The sequence below is a fragment of the Erpetoichthys calabaricus genome, chromosome 17, assembly GCF_900747795.2.
Source record: "Erpetoichthys calabaricus chromosome 17, fErpCal1.3, whole genome shotgun sequence".
Taxonomy (NCBI): Eukaryota; Metazoa; Chordata; class Cladistia; order Polypteriformes; family Polypteridae; genus Erpetoichthys; species Erpetoichthys calabaricus.
In genome coordinates, this window is record NC_041410.2 from 53,092,828 (window position 1) to 53,118,226 (window position 25,399).

At 40.8% G+C, this 25,399-nt stretch overlaps 1 protein-coding gene across 2 annotated transcripts in view; it reads left to right on the top strand.

The window, feature by feature from the left end:
- The window catches only part of tln2b (talin 2b), a 316,938-nt gene that overhangs the window by 228,736 nt on the left and 62,803 nt on the right, over positions 1-25,399 (top strand). For both annotated transcript variants that reach the window (XM_028823593.2, XM_051920301.1), the window contains 6 exons: positions 11,039-11,205; positions 12,592-12,775; positions 15,221-15,346; positions 18,024-18,140; positions 20,299-20,484; positions 24,677-24,784. In XM_028823593.2, the coding sequence (XP_028679426.2) occupies positions 11,039-11,205; positions 12,592-12,775; positions 15,221-15,346; positions 18,024-18,140; positions 20,299-20,484; positions 24,677-24,784 (888 nt within the window). The remainder of the gene's footprint in view (positions 1-11,038; positions 11,206-12,591; positions 12,776-15,220; positions 15,347-18,023; positions 18,141-20,298; positions 20,485-24,676; positions 24,785-25,399) is intronic.

Here is a 25,399-nt window from a genome sequence, read left to right on the forward strand (position 1 = left end):
ATCGACTTTGTGGTCGTGTCGTCGGACTTGCAGCCACATGTCTTGGACACTCGGGTGAAGAGAGGGCGGAGCTGTCAACTGATCACCACCTGGTGGTGGAGTTGGCTTCGATGGTGGGGGAGGATGCCGGTCAGGCGTGGTAGGCCCAAACGTGTTGTGAGGGTCTGCTGGGAACGTCTGGCAGAGCCCCCTGTCAGAAGTAGCTTCAACTCCCACCTCCGGCAGAACTTCGACCACATCCAGAGGGAGGTGGGGGACATTGAGTCCGAATGGGCCATGTTCCGTGCCTCTATTGTTGAGGCAGCTGACCGGAGCTGTGGCCGTAAGGTGGTCGGTGCCTGTCGTGGCGGCAATCCCCGAACCCGCTGGTGGACACCGGCGGTGAAGGATGCCGTCAAGCTGAAGAAGGAGTCCTACAGGACCCTTTTGTCCTGTGGGACCCCGGAGGCAGCTGATAGGTACCGGCAGGCCAAGCGGAATGCGGCTTTGGTGGTTGCTGAGGCAAAAACTCGGGCGGGAGAGGAGTTTGGGGAGGCCATGGAGAATGACTTTCGGACAGCTTCGAGGAGATTCTGGTCCACCATCCGGTGTCTCAGGAAGGGGAAGCAGTGCAGTGTCAACACTGTATATGGTGGGGATGGTGCGCTGCTGATCTCGACTCGGGACGTTGTGGGTCGGTGGGGGGAATACTTCGAAGACCTCCTCAATCCCATTAACATGCCTTCCAATGAGGAAGCAGAGCCTGGGGACTCAGAGGTGGGCTCCCCCATCTCTGGGACTGAGGTCACCGAGGTGGTCAAAAAACTCCTTGGTGGCAGGGCCCCGGGGGTGGATGAGATACGCCCGGAGTTCCTCAAGGCTCTGGATGTTGTAGGACTGTCTTGGCTGACACGCCTCTGCAACATCGCATGGACATCAGGGACAGTGCCTCTGGATTGGCAGACCGGGGGTGGTGGTCCCCCTCTTTAAGAAGGGGGATCGGAGGGTGTGTTCCAACTACAGAGGGATCACACTCCTCAGCCTCCCTGGAAAAGTCTATTCAGGGGTCCTGGAGAGGAGGGTCCGTCGGATAGTCGAGCCTCGGATTCAGGAGGAACAGTGTGGTTTTCGTCCTGGTCGCGGAACAGTGGACCAGCTCTATACCCTTAGCAGAGTCCTGGAGGGTGCATGGGAGTTTGCCTAAGCAGTCTACATGTGTTTTGTGGACTTGGAAAAGGCATTCAACTGTGTCCCTTGGGGAATCCTGTGGGGGGTACTCCGAGAGTATGGGGTACCGGACCCCCTGATAAGGGCTGTTCGGTCCCTGTACAATCGGTGTCAGAGCTTGGTCCGCATTGCCGGCAGTAAGTCAAACCCATTTCCAGTGAGAGTTGGACTCCACCAGGGCTGTCTTTTGTCACCGATTCTGTTCATAACTTTTATGGACAGAATTTCTAGGCGCAGCCAGGGTGTTGAGGGGGTCCGTTTGATGGACTCAGGATTGGGTCACTGCTTTTTGCAGATGATGTTGTCCTGTTTGCTTCATCAGGCCGTGATCTTCAGCTCTCTCTGGATCGGTTCGCAGCTGAGTGTGAAGCGGCTGGGATGGGAATCAGCACCTCCAAATCCGAGACCATGGTCCTCAGCCGAAAAAGGGTGGAATGCTCTCTCAGGGTTGGGAGCGAGATCCTGCCCCTAAGTGGTGGAGTTCAAGTATCTAGGGATCTTGTTCACAAGTGAGGGAAGAATAGAGCGGGAGATCGACAGGCGGATCGGTGCGGGCTCTGCATCGGTCTGTCGTGGTGAAAAATTTACCAGTCGATGTATGTTCCTACCCTCACCTATGGTCATGAGTTATGGGTAGTGACTGAAAGAACGAGATCGCGAATACAAGCGGCTGAAATGACTTTCCTCTGTAGGGTGTCTGAGCTTTCTCTTAAAGATATGGTGAGAAGCTCAGTCATCCGGGAGGGGCTCAGAGTAGAGCTGCTGCTCCTCCGCATTGAAAGAAGTCAGATGAGGTGGCTCGGGCATCTGATCAGGATGCCTCCTGGATTCCTCCCTGGTGAGGTGTTCCGGGCATGTCCAACCGGGAGGAGGCCCTGGGGAAGACCCAGGACACACTGGAGGGACTATGTCTCTCTGCTGGCCTGGGAACACCTCGGGATTCCCCTGGAAGAGCTAGAAGAAGTGGCCGGGGACAGGGAAGTCTGGGCATCTCTGCTCAAGCTGCTACCCCCGCAACCCAATCTCGGATAAGCGGAAGAGGATGGATGGATCAATTAAAGCCAATGTCAGTCACTAGAAAAAGCGGTCAACAGCAGGAATGTTTTAGTCATGTGCAATTGTATGCAGCATATCCAAATGTAAGGAGATCAAGCAAACTAACAATATTAGCCTCTGCTAAAAAACAAACATTGTATACAAGAAAGTGCGGAGTTAGTTACTTGGTACTTCTGATACATTCATTTAACCAACAGAACTATAACTGAGGCCCATCGTCTTTAGAAATAAAATACAAAACATGCAGATATGGTTAATAGCTATTTCTCATGCAGACATTAGAATTAGTAAGCCATGATCTAAGAGGCTTTGACCATGGTGTGATTGTCCATGGCAGACAGGGTTATTTCACCATCTCTGAAATGCTGTCCTGAGATTGTCATGCATTACAGAATGTAGACATTACATAGGATTGAACAATATACAAAACGCACTTGTTTTTTTGACAGTTCTGCAGGCTTAAATGTTTTATTAATGAGAGAGGTCAGAAGAGAATAGCCACGAATACTCCAACAATAGCTCTTTACAACAGTGGTGTTCAGAAGAGCCTCTCTCAAGTAGATGGGCTACAGCAAAAGACCAAAACAGGTTCTACTTCTGTCAGAAAAAAAACAGGAATATAAGGCTACAGTACGCATGAGATCACGGCAACTGGATGATTGAAGTGCTTCAGAAGTCCACTGCTGAGATGGGATAACCTGTCAGAAGGATGTTTATAGTACAGTGGCTAAGCAGAAGCCACTCATGAATGAAAGGCACATGACAGCTGCTTGGAGTTTGTCAAACAGCCTTTAAAAGACTCTGACAGCTTGAAGAAAAAGATTCTCTGGGCTAAGTAGACAAAAATTGAACTCTTTAGGCAGAATTCCAGGCACTGCTTATCACCTGCCTAATACCATCCCTGAAGCATGGTGGTGACAGTATCATACTATAGGGATGATTACCAGCGAGAGACTGGTCAGAATTCAGGGAAGGATGAATGCTGTCAAATACAGAAAAGTCCTTCCTGAAAACCTGCTGCAGACTACACACAACTTCAAACATGGCTGATGGTTCACCTTTCATTACAACAGTGACCTGAAGGATACAGCAAAGAAAGTGTTGTAGTGGCTTTGGGACAAGTCTTGTACTATCCTTGAGTGGCCAAGCCAAACATCAGACTTCAATGGCAAGACCTGAAAATGACAATTTACAGACAATTCCCATCCAATCTAACAGAGCTTAAAGGAATTTGCCAGAAAGAATGGGATACATTGCAGAAATGCAGGTGTGCAAAGCTTTCAGAGACTTGCAGAGAAGACTGGAATCTGTAATTACTTCCAGAGGTGTTCTAGGAGTCTGAATACTTTGTTACTAATGTAGACTGTGTTATTGAGTGTAAACTAATGAGAAAAAATGGCAAATTTATCCATTTAAAATTCTCTCTCTCTCTCAATCACATATGATATATATATATACAAACATGATATATATATATACAGTTAGGTCCATAAATATTTGGACAGAGACAACTTTTTCTAATTTTGGTTCTGTACATTACCACAGTGAATTTTAAATGAAACAACTCAGATGCAGTTGAAGTGCAGACTTTCAGCTTTAATTCAGTGGGGTGAACAAAACAATTGCATAAAAATGTGAGGCAACTAAAGCATTTTTTTAACACAACCCCTTCATTTCAGGGGCTCAAAAGTAATTGGAGAAATTAAATAACTGGAAATAAAATGTTCATTTCTAATACTTGGTTGAAAACCCTTTGCTGGCAATGACAGCCTGAAGTCTTGAACTCATGGACATCACCAGATGCTGGGTTTCCTCCTTTTTAATGCTCTGCAAGCATATTTGTATGAAAATGTGCTATATAAATAAGTGTTGTTGTTGTGTGTGTGTATATATATATATATATATATATATTTATATATAATATAATATAAAGAATCGCAACACTTATATAGGAACATCGCAACGCCGTCAGAAGAAAGGACTCACTATCATTGATCTACAGTAATCCCTCGCTATATCGCGCTTCGCCTTTCGTGGCTTCACTCTATCGCGGATTTTATATGTAAGCATATTTAAATATATATCGCGGATTTTTCGCTGCTTCGCGGGTTTCTGCGGACAATGGGTCTTTTAATTTCTGGTACATGCTTCCTCAGTTGGTTTGCCCAGTTGATTTCATACAAGGGACGCTATTGGCAGATGGCTGAGAAGCTACCCAGCTTACATTTCTCTTTCTCTTGCGCTGACTTTCTCTGATCCTGACGTAGGGGGATTGAGCAGGGGGGCTGTTCCCACACCTAGACGATACGGACGCTAGTCTAAAAATGCTGAAAGATTATCTTCACGTTGCTATCTTTTGTGCAGCTGCTTCCTGAAACGACATGCTGCACAGTGCTTCGCATACTTAAAAGCTCGAAGGGCACGTATTGATTTTTGCTTGCTTGTTTTTCTCTGTCTCTCTCTCTCTCTCTGCTCCTGACGGAGGGGGTGTGAGCTGCCGCCTTCAACAGCTTTGTGCCGCGGTGCTTCGCATACTTAAGCCAAACAGCCCTATTGATTTTCCTCTGCCTTTATGACAGTCTCTGCTCCTGACTCCTTTGAAGAGGAAGATATGTTTGCATTCTTTTAATTGTGAGACGGAACTGTCATCTCTGTCTTGTCATGGAGCACAGTTTAAACTTTTGAAAAAGAGACAAATGTTTGTTTGCAGTGTTTGAATAACGTTCCTGTCTCTTTACAACCTCCTGTGTTTCTGCGCAAATCTGTGACCCAAGCATGACAATATAAAAATAACCATATAAACATATGGTTTCTACTTCACGGATTTTCTTATTTCGCGGGTGGCTCTGGAACGCAACCCCCGCGATGGAGGAGGGATTACTGTATACGCATACTAAATCAACAGGACATACATTTAACTGGGACAATGTACAAGTAAAATTTAAGACCAGTACTAAAAGTGCCAGAGAGCTGGCCGAATCTTGGCTATCAAATGAGAATGCCATCAACAGACACTTGGACATAAATCCAGCATATGCAAACTTAAGAAGAACATATTCATAATAAACAAGACTTTACACCCAATCCCCCCCCCCCCGATCACACTGACTTAGCCACCTCCCCCAATATATATATATATATATATATATATATATATATATATATATAAAGAGAGAGAGATAGATAGATAGATATAATTGTGTATATATATATTTATATATACACATACACACTACTGGTTAATCAGTTGAAATGCAATGAATCAATGAATGACATAAAATGGTGAAAAGGTAAGCAGCAAACTGGCTGTGGTTCTTCAGAGAACAACTGATAGGTTACAATGTTCTGCAGCAATTAAAGTAAATTAAGCCTTGCAAGCTGAAGCAAACATTTTGCACAGGTGTCCCAACTTCGGTTTATTACTCAAACACCCCTCAGTCTTTTAAAGGGAAGTTGGAACAGACTGTGTTACTCCACCCACTGAAGTCTTACTTGGACAATACTGTATTCCAGTGATAATGGCAAAAAAAGGCAATTAACAAATGAAATGAGACAGAGCATTATTACCCTTAAAAGTGCAGGCCTTTCATTTAGAGAAATTGCAAAAAAAAAAAATCAAAGTGACCATGAGTACAGTGGTGCCCCACACAATGCAAAGGCAATTGTAAACTGGAAAAACTTCTGATAGGAAGAGATCTGGCAGACCCCAAGTCACAAAATAGGGCCTAGTTTTTATTTTTTTTAACCTCTTCTTTGCTGCTTCTGCCATGTTGCATGAACTGCATTTCATGTGGCACTTCGAACATTTAAAAGCCTGTACAGCAGCTGTCCTACTCTTTGTCTTATTTCCGGCCCCGGGTTAAATCACTTGGCACAAAGTCTTATCTCGCAGGACATGAGTTTTTGATATTTTTTAGTTTATAATTTACAGTAAAAACGGAATAAGAATCTGAAAGTCTAACAACATCACATTAAAGTTCGATAAATTTTGAACAGAATGATACCAAGCATATATATGTAGGTTTTAAAATAAGCCCGATTTAAAGCATGACAAAAATGTCATATAAAATCATTGTACAAAATTGTTGCATTTTTAGGCGTAGGATTTTATATACCCTAAGTTCTTGTCTATAAGCCGCGGCTTATCTAAGGAAAAAAGTTGTGAAAATGAAAAAATAGAATATCGGCTTATACATAAGTCCGGCTTATACAGTAATCCCTCCTCCATCGCGGGGGTTGCGTTCCAGAGCCACCCGCGAAATAAGAAAATCCGCAAAGTAGAAACCATATGTTTATATGGTTATTTTTATATTGTCATGCTTGGGTCACAGATTTGCGCAGAAACACAGGAGGTTGTAGAGAGACAGGAACGTTATTCAAACACTGCAAACAAACATTTGTCTCTTTTTCAAAAGTTTAAACTGTGCTCCATGACAAGACAGAGATGACAGTTCCGTCTCACAATTAAAAGAATGCAAACATATCTTCCTCTTCAAAGGAGTGCCTGTCAGGAGCACAGAATGTCACATAGATAGAGAAAACAATCTCTAGCAAACAAATCAATGGTGCTGTTTGGCTTTTAAGTATGCGAAGCACCGCGGCACAAAGCTGTTGAAGGCGGCAGCTCACACCCCCTCCGTCAGGAGCAGGGAGAGAGAAAGAGAGAGAGAGAGATAGAGAGAGAGAGAGACAGAGAGACAGAGTTTGTTTTTCAGTCAAAAATCAATACGTGCCCTTCGAGCTTTTAAGTATGCGAAGCACTGTGCAGCATGTCGCTTCAGGAAGCAGCTGCACAAAAGATAGCAACGTGAAGATAATCTTTCAGCATTTTTAGACGAGCGTCCGTATCGTCTAGGTGTGGGAACAGCCCCCCTGCTCAATCCCCATACGTCAGGATCACAGATAGTCAGCGCAAGAGAGAGAGAAAAGTAAGCAATCTACCTTCTCAGCCATCTGCCAATAGCGTCCCTTTTATGAAATCAACTGGGCAAACCAACTGAGGAAGCATGTACCAGAAATTAAAAGACCCATTGTCCACAGAAATCCGCGAACCAGCAAAAAATCCGCGATATATATTTAAATATGCTTACATATAAAATCACAATTTAAATGACCGCTACGCACGCGTGTTGACTCGGCGACGCCCAGAGCAGAAAGAATGCTCTCCGGCCACTCCAACCGCGCCATGCGGGGAGTGAGAGAGACGCCAATATCTCACACTCTCTCCCCCCTTAAAGAAATTAAATGGGTGCGAGTGAGACCACTGACCTCCCTCCCTTCTATTAGTTATAGGTTATAGTACGTTCGGCTTATCCATGAGTCCGGCTTATCTATGATAAGATTTTATTTTAAAAATTCGTATGATTTTTGGTCTCCGGCTTATACACGAGTCCGGCTTATAGACAAGAACCTAGGGTATATACTAGTCATTTAGCCCGTTAGGGTGCTAGAACAGTAGTGCATAAACATTAGTAGGAACAGTCTATATTAAATGGCAAGGGACCTTGGTCTCATTCTGTTTGTTGGTCGTATTTTTCTTTGTCTTTCAGCCTTTCTTTTGTTGATGTTTACTTGCTGAGCTGACCGTTCTTCGTGGGCTGCCACCGTGTATTGTGTGTCTTTAATTTTCTGTGACAGTAATACTGTCTTGTACGTCTGCTGGCTTGTACATCCGTAATATACCTTTAATTTTCTCTGGCGGTAATGCAGTCGTGCGCGTCGGTAATATGCCTTTAATTTTCTCTGACAGTAATACTGGCTTGTATATGCGTCACTGCATTGTGTACCTTTAATTTCCTCTCACAGTAATACTGGTTTGTATTTCCGTAAAACGCCTATAATTTTCTCTGACAGTAATATCGCGCATTGCACCGTGCCCCGCGCATGTGCACTTCACCAGAAGACACACAAATACGGACACCTGGACGCACACAGGGATTTTATTAAAGAGGATAGCTATATATATATAGATATAGATATATAGAGATGTACTGTATGTGTATATATATATATATATATATATATATATATATATATATATATATATATACACACACACACACACTCTAGGGGGCTTTGCCTCCTGCTTGCTTTGTGTGCCTACCCTCCCCCCAACACCTGGCGTGTGCCACACACAAGCCACTTTGTATCTCTGCCGCTCACACTGTGAAGGGGGTGGCTGAGCGAACGCTTTGGAGATGTGGACGGATCACCTGCTTGCTTACTGCTCTTCCTGCTGCGTTGCGTGTTCTGCTTCTCACGCTGCATGTCGATCATTTCAAAGCTTGTATATCAGCTGTCCTTGCTTCGCTCGTTTACCGCCACCACCCCTGGCATTATGAAGGGGAGGGTGGCTGAATGCACGCTAAGGAGATGCAGACAGATTAGCTGCTGGCTTTCTGCTGCTGCCGAGTTGCGTGTTCTGCTTGTCTCGTTGTGCGTCGATCATTTAAAAGCCTGTACAGCAGCTGGCCTTTTCTCTCACTGCTTTGTTTTGCGGGGCATCAAAGTGTCTCTCACGGGATGTCAGGGCTGATTATTGCTTTACTTATTTTCTGAATTTATGCATACATTATTATTGTTCTCTTGTGCATCCTTTTTTGCCTTCTTTTCTCTCCAACGCTTTCGTGTCTCTTTTCAACACGCTGCTCTTTCTTCTTCGCTTAGTCGTTCTCGTGCCATCTAGAACGTATAACATTTTTAAGAGCTGGGAGCTCATGAAGTGTGTCTGCCAAAAGCATTCCAACAACTGCGAGGTTAGATGTCCGTGAACTTGTTTTAAATTGTTTGTAAGTAGGGCATGATGTGCAAAAGTCACCGTCTCACAGGTCTTGCTTCCTAAGGTTGTAATGTCTAGTCTCGCATGACGGCGAAGTGTCTCTCTGAGATGATCACGTCTCGACCCAAGATTTTTTTGTATAATAGATATATATTTATTTTTATTTATATATACAGTAGTATGCAAAAGTTTTAGGCAGGTGTGAAAAAATGCTGTAAACAAAGAATGCTTTCAGAAATATAAATAATGATTGTTCATTGTTATCAATTTACAAAATGCAAAGTGAGCGAACAAAAGAAAAATCTAAGTCAAATCAATATTTGGTGTTAGTACCTTTTGTCTTCAAACCAGCATCAATTCTTATAGGTACACTTGCACAAAGTCAGGGATTTTGTAGGATTCTAGTCAGGTGTATGATCAACCAATTCTACCAAACAGGTGCTAATGATCATCAATGTCACACGTAGGTTGAAACACAGTCATTAACTGAAACAGAAACAGCTGTGTAGGAGGCTTAAAACTGGGTGAGGAACAGCCAAACTCTGCTACCAAGGTGAGGTTGTGGAACACAGTTTCATATCATGGCAAGATTGAGCACAGCAACAAGACACAAGGTAGTTATACTGCATCAGCAAGGTCTCTCCCAGACAAAGATTTCAAAGCAGGCTGGGGTTTCAAGATGTGCTGTTCAAGCTCTTTTAAAGAAGCACAAAGAAACGGGCAACGCTGAGGATCGTAGACGCAGTGGTCGGCCAAGGAAACTTAGTGCAGCAGATGAAATACACATCAAGCCTATTACCCTTCGAAATCAGAAGATGTCCAGCAGTGCCATCAGCTCAGAACTGGCAGAAACCAGTGTGACCCAGTACACCCATCTACTGTCCGGAGAAGTCTGGCCAGAAGTGGTCTTCATGGAAGAGTTGCAGCCAAAAAGCCATACCTCCGACGTGGAAACACGGCCAAGCGACTCAAGTATGCACGAAAACATAGGAACTGGGGTGCAGAAAAATGGCAGCAGGTGCTCTGGACTGATGAGTCAAAATTTGAAATATTTGGCTGTAGCAGAAGGCAGTTTGTTCGTCGAAGGGCTGGAGAGCGGTACAATAATGAGTGTCTGCAGGCAACAGTGAAGCTTGGTGGAGGTTCCTTGAATGTTTGGGGCTGCATTTCTGCAAATGGAGTTGGAGATTTGGTCAGGATTAATGGTGTTCTCAATGCTGAGAAATACAGGCAGATATTTATCCATCATGCAATACCATCGGGGAGGTGTATGATTGGCCCAAAATTTATTCTGCAGCAGGACAACAACCCCAAACATACAGCCAAAGTCATTAAGAACTATCTTCAGCGTAAGTGATGGTATGGCCCCCACAGAGCCCTGATCTCAACATCATCGAGTGGGTCTGGGATTACATGAAGAGCCAGAAGGATGTGAGGAAGCCTACATTCACAGAAGATCTGTGGTTAGTTCTCCAAGATGTTTGGAACAACCTACCAGCCGAGTTCCTTCAAAAACTGTTTGCAAGTGTACCTAGAAGAATTGATGCTGTTTTGAAGGCAAAGGGTGATCACACCAAATATTGATTTGATTTAGAATTCTCTTTTGTTCATTCACTGCATTTTGTTGATTGATGAAAATAAAAGATTAACACTTCCATTTTTGAAAGCATTCTTTGTTTACAGCATTTTTTCACACCTGCCTAAAACTTTTGCACAGTACTGTATATATTTATTTATTTTTACAGTATATACTGTGTGTGTAATATGTATGTCAAATGATGACTCTGTAAACATATATGTATTTAAACATCTCTGTATCTGTTTTGAGCATATTATGGTATCCTCAGTTTCTGTGTATACCACAAAATCAGTGTTTAGTTATAATGTTTACATATAAACAAGGGATTTTGGAAAGAAACTAAACAGTTACAATAGTGAACAGAAGTAAGATCCTCAAAGCTGTTTTCCTTTCAAATGGCATTGTTTTATTTTTCCCAGGTCTCCGTGGTTCTCTCTGCACTTCAGGCAGGCAATAAAGGAACTCAGGCCTGTATCACTGCAGCCAGCGCCGTCTCAGGGATTATTGCCGACTTGGATACTACAATAATGTTTGCCTCTGCAGGCACATTAAATGCTGAAAATGAGGAATCCTTCGCTGACCACAGGTTAGAAATAGACGTGGATTTAAAGGCATCAACAAATATATCTGTGACTTTGTTCTTAAAATCAGAGAAACAGGTTCATTATTATACATAAATCAATTTCTCCTTTTAATAGTCTCCAGAATGTTTAATTAAACATAACCTAACATTAGTCCAATTCAGGATCACGGTGGGCCTACCAAAATATGTTTAATAAAGAAAGACTTGCCAAATAACCTAACATGCACACGTTGGACGAGGTCTTCTGAAATCTGGAGTACTTTGAGGAAATCCCATGCAGACACAAAGAGAATATGTAGAATACCAGCAAAGAACAATTATGAGCGGGACTCAAATCCAGGCATGTATGGCATCATAATATTTGCATATTCAAAATGCGTGGGTTTTGTTGTATTCATATTTTACATTCACTATAAATTAATAAACTTAAAAGCAGAAATATAGATGTCAAATTCATAATTTTCATTCACCTACTGTATTACATTGAGTTGCATTGGTATTTACATCATCATTTAGTGCTCTGCCAGTAATCTAATATAGCAATATTTATTTTGAAGGTACTTGTCTATAATTAAGATGTCCACCAGGAGGCAGTCTGAACACTAATAGCACACGTGTGTTTTAAGACAGAACAGCACAATTCTAGGCTAGTAAAATGTTATTATTTTGAATGATGCTGTCTTATAATTTTATTGAAGATCCATGCATCCACTATATGCAGCATTTACCTTAAGGCTTAAAGTAAATGCTTGCACAATGAGAGTAACTTCTTGAAACTTATTTTTTCTATAGTGCTTTTCACTGAGTGCAGGCACAAAGCGCTGTGAACAATTCTCAGTTAAATTACAAGTGTTGATTATACCAATGACTAAATACTGAACTGGTACACATATAAATGCAGATTTGTTAAAACACACAGAGAACAGCACCCTTATTATTTAATATGTGCTATCTATGAAGTGCACATGTCTTTTTTCGATTTGATGCATTTTTTGCTGCCTTATATTTCTCCTTATCCTGTTATTTTGTCTTCTCCTTAATAATCTCATGTATTATGTCTGTGCTCCTAATTCAGACTAAAGTAACAATGTTGGAATTTATCTACGTCATCCCAGTCAATTTGCTTACAAGTACTGCACATATGTACATTCTCAGACCTCGAATCATGGTCACAAGGGAACTGGAGCCAATCTCAGCAACACTGGGTTCAAGGCAAGGCCCAGCTCTGGACAGACCATCATTCCATCACAGGGCTCACTCAAGGCCTCTTAATACTAACACAAGGACCAATCTGGAATCGTCACTTAACCTAACTACATGTCTTTGATGATGTGAGATTTCAAAATGAATGGACTAATGATGACAACACTTTCCTTTCTTATTCTTCAGAGAAAATATTTTGAAGACTGCCAAGGCCTTAGTTGAAGACACAAAAATGTTAGTGTCGGGTGCAGCCTCCAGTCAGGAGAAGCTGGCCCAGGCTGCACAGTCATCTGCCAAAACTATCACCCAATTGACAGATGTTGTGAAGCTGGGAGCTGCCAGCATTGGCTCGGATGACCCTGAAACACAGGTAAATGTGAATAAATACAGGGTGAAGCACCTGGAGAAAGGCTCCTTAATACTGTATTGTCTTTGTTTTCATTGCCATGTCTTACATGGCATTGCATGTCTCTTATGTATTTGATCTATCTCAGCATGAATGCTTTATTCACTACAAGCACTAACCCTACCCCTAACCCTAACTAGAATTTCAGCTGTAATTTAATGTTAGGTATCCAAAAATGATAGAATGATAGAGCAATTAAGTTAAATACAACTGAACTCCATATTTAACCCATGACTTCTGTTTATCCCAAGTCCTGGTAGGACAAAATTCAAGGTGATGCTTGACCAACACAAATATATCCACTGGGGTACTTGGAGAAAAAGTGTTTCTTTGCAGACTTGTCTCAGTTTGGCCTTAAGTTGTCCAATACTACAGTTACAGTTTTTAAGATTTCAAATAGTGATCCTCTCTTTCTAGTATAAAACAATTTTGCTGAAAGTTAGTGAACAGGTAGCTGTTTCATCATTGCTAGTTGCTTTGTGTGTAGTCTCTGCAGCTTGTGAACCTTACGGCCCTTAAGTGACGATGGACACAACCCTGCACCCTCTCCCAACTTGGTTACAGGATACACTTCAGTACTGATGGCCAGCACCAGGTTCTGTCATTGGAATAAAGGGGTTGCTCAAGTCTTAGTTGCAACAGGGAGTTCATTACAGGAAGCAGAAGCTGAGTCTGGACTGGCCTGATGCAGAAAGAGCTGGAAGCTAGTGCTGTCCCAGGATTGTCAAGGAAGGAGTGGGCATTTTACCATTGACCTCTTGCTTGCTTCAGTGCATCTCAGATGTGCTTAAAATGATGTCATTCATTTGTTACTGATACTGTCTAATAAGATGTAGTCATCTACAGTAGAAGCTCCCTACCTGAAAAAGACCCACTGCTCTTCAGAGAAATTCATCTTTTAATTTGTAAGACATTTCTCTTTGGCTGACTTTAGGAGTTTGATTTTAGGCTTCATCCACAAGGAGTGTAGCCACAGCTTCACATGCCATTTCTCAGAAAAGGTGGCTAATGCCAATTTTTTTTTTGCTGTATGTTTTGATGCCTAATGAATTATACTCTGATACGCCGGATAAATCAGTGGGCCAAATGGTTAATTTCTGCATTATGGAAAGTGTCAAAGACAATTCTTATATTTTCAGTTCTGCACCTAACATATCTGGTTAAATAATACTGTTTGTACAGACTGTAATGGGGTAAATATTAATAAGTATACTATTATTTTTATTTAGATTAGATAAATTTTATTGATCCCATGGAGAAATTCAGATGCATACAGCAGCAGAAACATAAGAAAACAAATATACAGACTCACGGGACAAATAATACAACCAATCAATCAATAAATGTATACTGTGCAGATATTTCAAAATGAACTTAACAAATACATTAGGAGAAAGCATTAAACTGCCTGATAGCAGTGGACAGAAAGGACCCCTAGTGGTGCCTCTTAGCACACTGTTGTTGAATGAGCCTATAGTTAAAACTGCTCCAAGACAGCGCCTCCTTGAGGGGTGGAGGGATTTTTCATGATAGCATCCCATTTTTCCGCCATCCTCTTTTCCACAGTAGTTTCCAGTGTCACCAGGGTTCGCCCTGTGATGGAGTAGGCATTCCTGATAAGTTTGTTGAGGCATTGTGCTTCTTTTGAGCTCAGGTTGCTTTCCCAAGAGACTGTAGCATAGAACACCACACTGACTAATATGAAGTGTACATTTCCAGCAGCTTGCTGTACTCATCAAAAGACCCGAGTCTCCTTAGGAAGTTCAGTCTGCACTCGCCCTTCTTGTACAGGGCCACAGTGTTATCAGACCAGTTCAGTTTGTTTATGGGAACCCCAGGTACTTATAGCTCTGCACCATTTCCACGTTCTCCCCCTGAATAGTGACAGGTCTCAGAGGCTCATTGGCACGCCAGAAGTTCATCACCAGGTCTTTTGTTTTGATCATGTTGACTTGCAGGTTATTCTCCCTGTACCACAAGATGAAGTCCACCACAATCTTCCTGTACTCTGATTCATTTTCATTATTAATGCAACCTATGATGGAGGAGTCAACTGAAAATTTCTGTACATGGCAAGTGTTGGTATTGTGCTGGAAGTCTGTTGTGTAGAGGGTGAATAGGAAGATCCCCCTGAGGTGCTCCACTATTACACGCCACAACCTGACACACAGTCTCTCAGCCTCACAAACTGCTGTCTGTTGGTCAAGTAGTCAGTGATTCAGGAGATTGTGGGTACATCAAAACACAAAGCCTAAAGAATTATCATGCACTAAAGAATTGTAATTGACACTGGGATTACCTGGCTCTTTATTTATGGTCTTTTTTTTGTTTTACATAGTAGCTCTTACACCCATTACTGGAACTTAATGGGTTAAGCGATAGAAGTAACTTTGGCTTTTGCTCTTCTAGGTTGTATTGATCAATGCCGTTAAAGACGTAGCCAAGGCTCTGGCAGAATTGATTGGGGCAACAAAATGTGCTGCTGGAAAGCCAGCAGATGATCCATCAATGTACCAACTTAAGAGTGCTGCAAAGGTGAGGTGTTTATAAAATCAAACCACAAATGTTCAAGCCAGACTGAGTTGAGACACGCATTTTAACATTGAAGGAGACTGTAAGCTGTCACATGTTAATTTTAAACTGAGTAATGTCTGTTATTACTAGTTGTTTGTAATTTTGTTTTTATATAGATTAATGCATATTGTAGCTTAATAAAGTAAAGTAATCCCTCACCTATCGTGGGGGTTACGTTCCAGAGCCCCCCGCGATAGGTGAAAATCCGCGAAGTAGCGACCTATATTTATTTTATTATTTATACATATTTTAAGGCTTTATAAACCCTTCCCACACTCTTATAAACCTTTCTCACTCTCTTGTTAACCTTTCCCACGCTCTTATAAACACTTCCTATGCTCTTAAACACTTTCTACATTCTTAAACACCGCAGACCAACACTGCACACTGCACGCAGCGATCAGACATCAATGTGTCTGCACTCGCTTTGTGAAGGGGGTCAGCTGAACTCTCGCTGAGCAGAAATGGACTTTGTGCTGCTTCTGCCAAAATGCCTGCTTGTCTATCTGCGCGTTCGGAAGGAGGAGGAGTGTGTGTGTGGTTTTGTGAGGGCTGAACGCACGTTCGCTCAAACCCCCCTCCCCAGAGGCGCAGTTCGCATTGTCAAGGGGGTGGGGAGCTGAATGAACACTAAGGAGAAGTGGACTTTGTGCTGCATGTCGCTCTGCCTGTCAATAATTTAAAAGCCTGTACATCACCAATTTTCCTGTCTCACTGTCTTGTCTGGCGTGAAGTTAAAATGTTTTATAATAATGAGATGTTACTCATATCCTTAGCCCGACATCCACATATCATATGTGTTAACAAAGTGTGTTTTATAAGTTTACATGTGTTTAAAGCATGTGGGATGGGTATTTTAAGGCTTAAACTATAAAAATGTTTATTTATATGGTCTTTCTATATCGCAGATTTTCTCCTGTTGCTGATGGGTCTGGAACATAACTTCCGCGATAGGCGGGCAATCACTTGTATTTAAAAACCCGCGAAGTCGTGAATCCGCGAAAAGTGAACCGCGAAGTAGCGAGGGATTACTGTATGTGACTTTTTACAATATAGAGATACAAATTTACTTTTGTATATACTGAAAAATAATAATCAAGGCTGCTGGATATTATGGAGAAACCAAGAAGTACTTTTTTTAATTTTAGTTCAGATAATACTTTTTGTTTCCTATACACCAATTAGCCACACCATTAAAACAACTGACAGGTGACGTGAATAACGTTGATTATCTACTTAAATTGCACCTGTCAAGGGGTGGGATATATTAGGCAGTAAATGAACCATCAGTTCTGGAAGGTGATGTGTAGAAGCAGGAAAAATGACCTAGCATAAAGATCTGAGCGACTTTGACAGGGGCCAAATTATTATAGGTAGACGACCTGGGTCAGAGCATCTTTCAAACAGCGGGTCTTGGGGGGGATGTTCTTGGTATTTACCTACCATAAGTGGTCAAAGGAAGGCCAAAACAGCTACAGGGTCATGGGCTTCCAAGGCTCACTGATGTGTGTGGACAGCCACATGGTCTTATCCCACAGAAGAGCTGCTGTAGCACAAATTGCTGACCATAAGGGCCGGTTTATACTTCATGCTTAGAAAGCGTACATGCATGCATGCATCATGGCTGTCACGCGTTCCCAGCATTCATTTGACATGTGCTCTGAGCATGTCCTCAGAAATTAACGTGATGCGTGTGCAAGTTGCAGTACCACCAAAAAGTCAGGGGGCGCAGAGTGATCAAGTTGGAGCGTGACATCAGAGTTAACTTCATTTAAATAATAAATACTGTTAATAATTGCACAAGTAGGGCGGCACAGTGGCAGAGCGGTAGCGTTGCTGTCTCGCAGGGAGTTGCGTCCCTGGTGTTCCCTGCCTGGAGTCTGCATGTTTTCCTGGTGGGTTTCCACAGTGTGCTCCGGTTTCGTTCCAAAGATATGCAGGTTTAGGGATTTAGTGATGCTAAAATGACACTAGTGTATATGTGTGTGTGCTTGTATTCACGTTGCTATAAGCGGATACCCCGTCCAGGGATTGTTTCTGCCTCGTGCCCAATTCTTGCTTGAATGGGCACATCCCTGGATTGATGGATGTAATCATTAAACATCCTTTTCAGAGATATTGTGGCAAGGTGTCCTCAGAATTTAATGGGTATTTCAGTCAATTCACAAGACAGAGAAGCCAAACCAGTTCTCACCATGATGATGTCTCACACTGCCACCTGGTGGAATCTTCCAGAATAATTGCGCAAGTATAAACAGTACAACACTTGCGTAGCAGACGTTGCATCGCGTGAAGTATATAAGATTTTTAGTTTTGTGTTTTCATGGAGACCGGAGATACAGTAGTTTATGAAATAATAGAAACCAATAGTGACCAATGCTGTACAGTGGCAAATGAGATGAAAAAGGTCCATGGGGTTAAAAAAAGTTACTTGTGTCTTATAATCCACATGTCAGTTATCCAGTGGTTTGCTCATGCACACAACATGCAAAACACATGCATTTTTGCTGAAATAATATTAAATAGGTACTTGAAGAAAAGTGGGCACACATCATAAACAGGAAGCTCAATTCCCATGGGATTGAGTTGAATTGAAGATCCGCCTTTCCCCCTCATTCTTATTGTGGTGTTTTTGCAGGTAATGGTGACCAATGTAACATCATTATTAAAGACTGTTAAGGCCGTGGAGGATGAAGCAACTCGAGGAACAAGAGCACTTGAAGCCACAATTGAATGCATCAAGCAAGAGGTGACGGTAAGTGAAGGCAGAAGATGATAGCCACAAATTGCTTTAGACTGGAGGTGTTTACTTGCTTAGCACGTTTGTGGCAATAAAAAGCCATTGTCTTATGTTAATATGTTTACTAAAATCTACATTTTTTTATTTCCAGTTCCATTAGTTTATTCATAAAATGAATCCCTACTGTATTATTTTATAGATTCCAAATTGCTCTATAGATGTACACACACACACACACACACACACACATATATATATATATCTTTGCCTTAATGAAAAGATAAGTGTCTATGTGTCTGTCCAGTTGCTATGTCTCTCTGTCATTCCAAAAGATACCACATCACAAACTTTTTTAATAATGCATTGCATTTGTCGTTCCAACAGATGTTGCATCACAAACATTAACACTGCTTTTACGAATCCCTTACCAAATAGTATATAACAAAGACATAAGCATCATATGGTGTACTGCAAATGTTAACACTGAGGTCTACGTCGAATGCTTAGATTTCTTAGGCAGGTAGCATATTCCACTGGAAAGATTAATTGAATAGTCCACAATGACCATGTCATTTTGTATAACTCCTACGGTGAAATCCCCAACTTTTGTTTTTATACTCGGGTGAAATCCTCCTTCTTTGCCACACACGAAATTCAATCTTCTGAGCTGTATATTTTTTTGTAAATTCATAGTATGGAAATTTTACACTTTTTATTTTTCATTCAATGTTAAGCCACAGTATTGTTTGTACATTTAGCATTAAAAAACATTAGGTATACAAGTCAAGTTGGGGAGCATGCACTGATACAGTGCATTGCTGCAACCATCACACGACAAAACAGCTCAGGATCCTTGTTGGCAACCCAACAAAGGTAGACACGCAGTCCAATCCCACCCTCTGGAAATGACCCTGTATCTGCTGCAGCCAGGTGTTACGTGGGCGACCCCTTGGCCTGGTCCAGGCACTCAGGTCCCCAACAATGAGGATCCTGCAAGCCAGATCACCCTCTGGGAATCACACCACATGGCTGTAGTGCCGTAACTGATGCTCCCTCACAATGCAGGTAATGTGCCTCATTCGGGACTCCGTGAGCAACCGCTCATTCGACACAAAGTCAAACCAGTGGTATCTAAGGATTCTCCGGAGAGACACAGTACCGACGCAGTCCGGTCTTCGTCTCAGGTCACTGGATAGCATCCATGTCTCACAATTATATACTGTAGCAAGACAGGAAGCACCAGGGCTCTAAAGACTTGGACCTTTGTCCTTTTGCATAGATATCAGAAACACACCCCTTTCCAGCGACCTCATGACCCCCCCATGCTCTCTTAATCCATCTACTGAGTTCATATGAAGAGTCACCAGAGACACGAATGTCACTGTTGAGGTAAGTAAACCTCTAGACAAAATTACATATACACAAGAAAAAAAAAAATTCAAAGATATGCAAATGCAAAAACTATCTGCAATACATTATTAAGCCTTCTAAAAATTGTATCTGTTACATGTTTTTAAGAACTCTCACCCTTGCCTAACAACAATTCAGTACTAAACAAATTAAGACCAAAAAAAAAAAAACTTGCTTTGAAGTAATTAAATTTCTGGGGGTGGTAGTCCAAGAAAAAAAAAGTTGAGGGCCCCTGATTCTAGGCAACTATTCACTTATATATGATTACAGTTGACCGAATAATTTAAAAAATAAATAAATAAAATAGATTGCAAATGTAACTTCACATACATCGAGTATTCAGGTTTAACGGTTAACCAATAACTAACTTTTGATGAACTGCAGGAGAAACATAATGTCATGTATGCCTTGTTTGACTGAACCTAGTGTATTGTCTCTGTGGAACATTACTAGACCAGGGAGGCTAAAAGTAACACAGGGTCCAGTGAACCTGCACAGTTCACCACAAGGTGAAAATGAGGGGGATCTAGAAGGCTCTGGCAGCAACCCAGCCCTGGAATAATTGGTCGTTTTCTTCACTGAAGCTGCTGTTTCATCACTTTGGGTCTTTCATCCTTCATTTTTAACTAGTAAAATTGCAAAATACCTTTTCATTTGGGGAAACCTGATCTCATTGTGTTAATCAAGTAGTTTAGATTAGCCCAGAAAATTTGTTTAAGGCCTTTTTTGGTTACACAAATCTGTGTAACATGTTTTTCTGCAGGTCTTTCAGTCAAAAGAGGTGCCAGAAAAAAATTCAACACCCGAAGAATTTATACGCATGACAAAAGGAATCACTACTGCAACTGCCAAGGCGGTGGCAGCCGGCAACTCAGCAAGACAGGAGGATGTGATAGCAACAGCCAACTTGAGCCGCAAGGCAATTGCCGATATGCTACTGACCTGTAAGGTACTGTATGCACATGGTTCAAAGTGATGAATGGGGCTGGATCTCTCTTTCTGTTACTTTGTAATAAAATATACCAAAAATGTATTAAGAGATGTAAAAGTCATTGAAGTGGCTGCTCCAATCCAACATCTGTTGTCATTCTGTTCATTCTTTGTTGCCTTTACTATAGCCAAGTAATGACAAATAAGAACACACTGTGAACAAAAAGGATTTATAAACATGAAAATGAATAATAGCTTGCATAATAAAAAAGTATGGAAATTATGTGACTTAGTAAGTAACTTCAAATAAATGTAATTCAGTTCAATTCTATCTTAAAGTGCAATGAAAAGTATTTGCTAGTCCTTCTGATGCAGGAACAAGCAGTGACATTGCAGACTGTACACGGTACAACAACACAGCAGGAGCAACTTTCCAAATAAAGATATGACAGTTATAAAAAAGCAATTACTAATTACAAATCAAAGTTATAATAAAAAACAGGCATCAAACAGAACAAGTAACAGTCATGATTAAAGGAAGCAGGTATTCTCATAGTGGAGTATCGGTCAAATCTCAGCTCTAGCAGGTGAGTGAATGAGAATTTATTGGCCCGGGGTGTAGAAACCATTTGTGTACAATTGCTTACTCAATGACGTGGGCGCCGTAGTTTGTCACTAGGGTGTACACCCCCTCTTCATTGTTTCCTCTGACCACTGGTCAGTAGTTTTTCATTGCTCCTTTCTACCATTACAGCACATTGCAGCAGTCTGACCTGGCTTGTTTTACGTATGATAATGCATTCTTGATGTTTTCCTTTTAAATTTCAGCACAGTGTTACAAAGTTTGTAGCAAACTTTGTCACCTGTTTGCTGAAAATGTTCCATTTTTGAGCTTAACACGTTTGATTTTTGCTAAGTTTGCTTTGCAATCTAAAACAATCTGATAAGTGGCATGAATATGGACATTTATCAAAGCAGAATGGCACTTAGATTTCCCAAAGCAAATATAAATTAATCAAGAAGATTCCTGATGTAAGTTAACCCAGCAAGGGTTATTTGTTAACATGTCCAGTACACAACAAAAAACTATAAATTTCACTTGGCTGCCTAAATCCTTATGAGGAAATTCATTGTGTATAAAAGAGCAAATTTCATCCTATTACACTTTATTTTTTCTTGATCTGATTTCTCTGTCAATAGTGAAATTAGAAGATGATCAGGGTGCATACAAGCTGTTTTCTAACCCAAAATAAGGTCGAGGAGGCCAAAATCTAAGATAAAAATAATCTTGTTGTAATAAAAATGAATAGCAGGAAGGGAAAACAAACGGGCAGATCAAGTAGACGAGTAGTAAAGATACAGTACATATAATAAACACCTACTACAACATCTCCCTGTAACATGTTGGGTGGATTACCCTCTTATCCACACACCCCAGACTGTGACTCCTAGACCAGACAAGCCGCTTTACCTCCATTGTCCATCCTTCACATTTGGCAGTTCTTTGTCCCTCTCTCTTCCTGACTCCAAACTTAGCTGCAGGATGAGGTGGCTTTTTAACACGTTAGGGCTTCTTGCAGGGCACTTTGAGGGACAATTGGGATTAGGAATTTGTTCTGGCTACATTTTAGCCATTGTCTCAGAGTTCTGTCTCTAGGAACCTTGGCTGCTCCTGCAATGGTTAGCCCCAGCTTATCTGACAACCCCATTTGACCTGTCCTCAGCATATGTGGCAGGTGACCACATATAAAATGGAGGATCCTTTGCTGCTCCCTAAGACTCTTGAGGACTTATAGTAAGCTATTTGACACCCCTCACTGGCATTCTCCTACACTTCTCCCAGAGTCTTTAGTATAAATAAGAGAGTTAAAGCTCACTTCTGTGTCAAATTCTGCAATGAAAGTGAACACTTGCACTATCACAGGCTGTTGTTTCCATGTTATTAAGGCTTGCTATTGGCCTTCAGTCTTAGTCTGGACGGGGTGCCCTACTCCAAAGGATTATTTATTTCTGTAGATTCAACAACTATTAAATTATTTAAACTATTTAAACTATTAAACAAAATTGACCCAAATTCTTACAAATTATTATTCTCGTTATTTTACCAGAATCCTACTTGATCAAAGTTTGAGTTTGGTCATTCTTACTTTTTTTTTCATTGTCCACACTTATATTATTTCTCAGGTTGTGCCTTCACAAAGTTGTTCAATGATATGTTTGGTATTTTTCATGTTGAAGTTAATTCTTCACAATTTATGTATGCAATTAATTTGCCATATGAAATTGTGTTCTAAACTGAAGCATTTTTACTAATAAAAATGTTTAAAGATACCTAGCATGCTCTCATACAACCCCATGTATCTATCTATCTATCTATCTATCTATCTATCTATCTATCTATCTATCTATCTATCTATCTATCTATCTATCTATCTATTTCCAAAAAAAAAGTTGGGATGCTGTGAACAATGTAAACAAAAACAGAATGCAATGATTTTTCAAATCATTTAAACCCATATTTAATTGAAAATAGAGCAAAGACAGCATATCAAATGTTGAAACTGAGACATTTTATTGTTTATGAAAAATATATGCTCATTTTGAATTTCATACCAACAATGCATTTCTGAAAAGTTAGGACAGGGCAACAAAAGAGTGAGTTATTTAATTTAAGTTATTTAATGCTAAAAACAAAAACAAAACACCAGGTGGAATATCTTACAACTATTTAGGTTAATTGGCAACATTTGTTGGAAAAGGTTATAAAAAGAGCATCGCGGGGAGGCAGAGTCTCTCAGCAGTAAAGAAGGGGCGGAGTTCACGACTCTGTGAAAGACTACGTGTGCAAATAGTGCAGCAATGTAAGAATAACATTCTTCAACATAAACGTGCAAAGAATTTGCAGATTTCATCATCTATGGTACATAATATTCAAAGATTTAGAGAATCCGAAGAAATCTCACTAAACGGGGACAAGGCCAAAAACCAAAACTGGATAGCCATTATCTTCGGGCCCTCAGTCAGCACTGCATTAAAAACAGACACAATTCTGTAGGTGCAAATCTCGGCATGGTCTCAAAAACACTTCTGAATGCCACTTTCTGTGAACAAATTCAACTTAAAACTCTACCATCCAAAGAAGAATACATATACAGTACAGACATGATCCAGAAACATCTCCACTTTCTCTGAGGCAAAGTAGAAAACTCTCCTATGGTCTAACAAATCAAATTTTGAAATTGTTTTTGGAAGTCATGGATGCTGAGATCTCTGGGCTAAAGGAGAGAGGGAGCATCCAACTTGATATTGGCGCACATTAGCGCTTTGCTGGGAATTGGTTTGTATTTTGACATTATTAAATGTTGAGGCCCAGATGTGGACTGCTGTCTCTGCTCTGTAGACAACTAGGCAAGAATCACGGAAAACATTTCACATTTATGATCACTCACAGCCTTTCACTATGTCTGATAAAAATTATTAAAGGTTCATTTGAAATTGCTGTGAATCACAACTCAGAACTGACTTGTTACTGTATATTATATTTTGTGTACCAGCCTTCTAGAAAGAAAAAGTGAAACTTGCTAATTACGTTTAGTCACTCAAAAATGTCCTCAATGCTTTTATTAACATATCCTCAGCAAAAGTAACTTTTTTTATTGTACATGTGCACAACATTCCACAGAAAGTGTGCAATGCTGAGAGAGAATTCATTGGCAGTGTAATCTTAGTAACTTTGACTTAAATATGAACACTCGTATCCCTTAACTGAAGCCCTGGTCTTACACTCATCCTCCATATTTTTCTGTTGTTGTCTTTACTCTTTATAGAAGGTGATGAGTGACCTGAAACTGCCTAAAGTCAATGAAGAAATCTAAAACCTAAAAACGAAACTTGGAATGGAGTGCACTTATTGTGATGAACTGTTCTGCCAGTCACTTCTCTTTGTTGTCTTTGTTTTTCTTTTCCGTTGTTACTTCACCCAATGAAGGATTCCAAACACAAAAGGAGATAAAAAGCAATACAAATACGTGTGTATAAAAATTTACCATCACCATGCACTTAGTTGAAGGAAGATTTTATATGCTATGTTTTATTGTCTGTTTTTATTGAAAGTGAGTTAATTTTTTTAACTGCAAAGTACATGATAGGCCTTATGACTGCATAGTGGAGCAGTTGACAGATTTTTTTTTTCTTTTTCTCTAAAATTTTAGCAAGCAGCTTACCACCAGGAGGTGAGTGAAGATGTGAGAACACGGGCCCTGCGTTTTGGTGCTGAATGTACCATGTGCTATATTGACCTGTTGGAGCATGTTCTATTGGTGAGCAGTTTTATATGACTAAAGACTGCAGCAATTGATATCTCCTAGTTATTAATTAGACTATTTGGATAAACTGTTCAACAGCTATTTGGTAAAGAGTTCACTTCATGTTGACCTTGGTGGAAAACTAAGCCTAACGTTCATAATAAAGTACAGTATTTGGATTATCATGATACTCTAGCAGTTTTCAAATGTTGAAAATTCTAATGTACGCTATAGAAGATCAGCTCATTAAATGTTTAAAAATAATAATAAGTTGACATACATTAGATAACAGAGTCAAAGTAGTCAAATTGTACTATACTGTATGTAGTATGGCTGACCTGTGCAAAAAGCTGTCAGGAAGAGGTGGATTAAACTCTTTATTGTTTTAAGAGTGAATTAGTCTTCTCGGTCTTCCTGGTTGTTAGAGGTGCCTACAAAAAACAAAAAAATAACCAAAAGGCTGACCCATGATTGGCCTCAGAACTGGGGCTTAGTGGTTTAGTGTACTGACGGGTGACTCACAAATAATTTGTTCTTTTTGAGCGACTCTTTTCAGTGAATCATACAAATCAATTTTTGAGCACAAACTAATCAATTTCAGTAGACCTCAATGGGAGTAATAAAGCACAT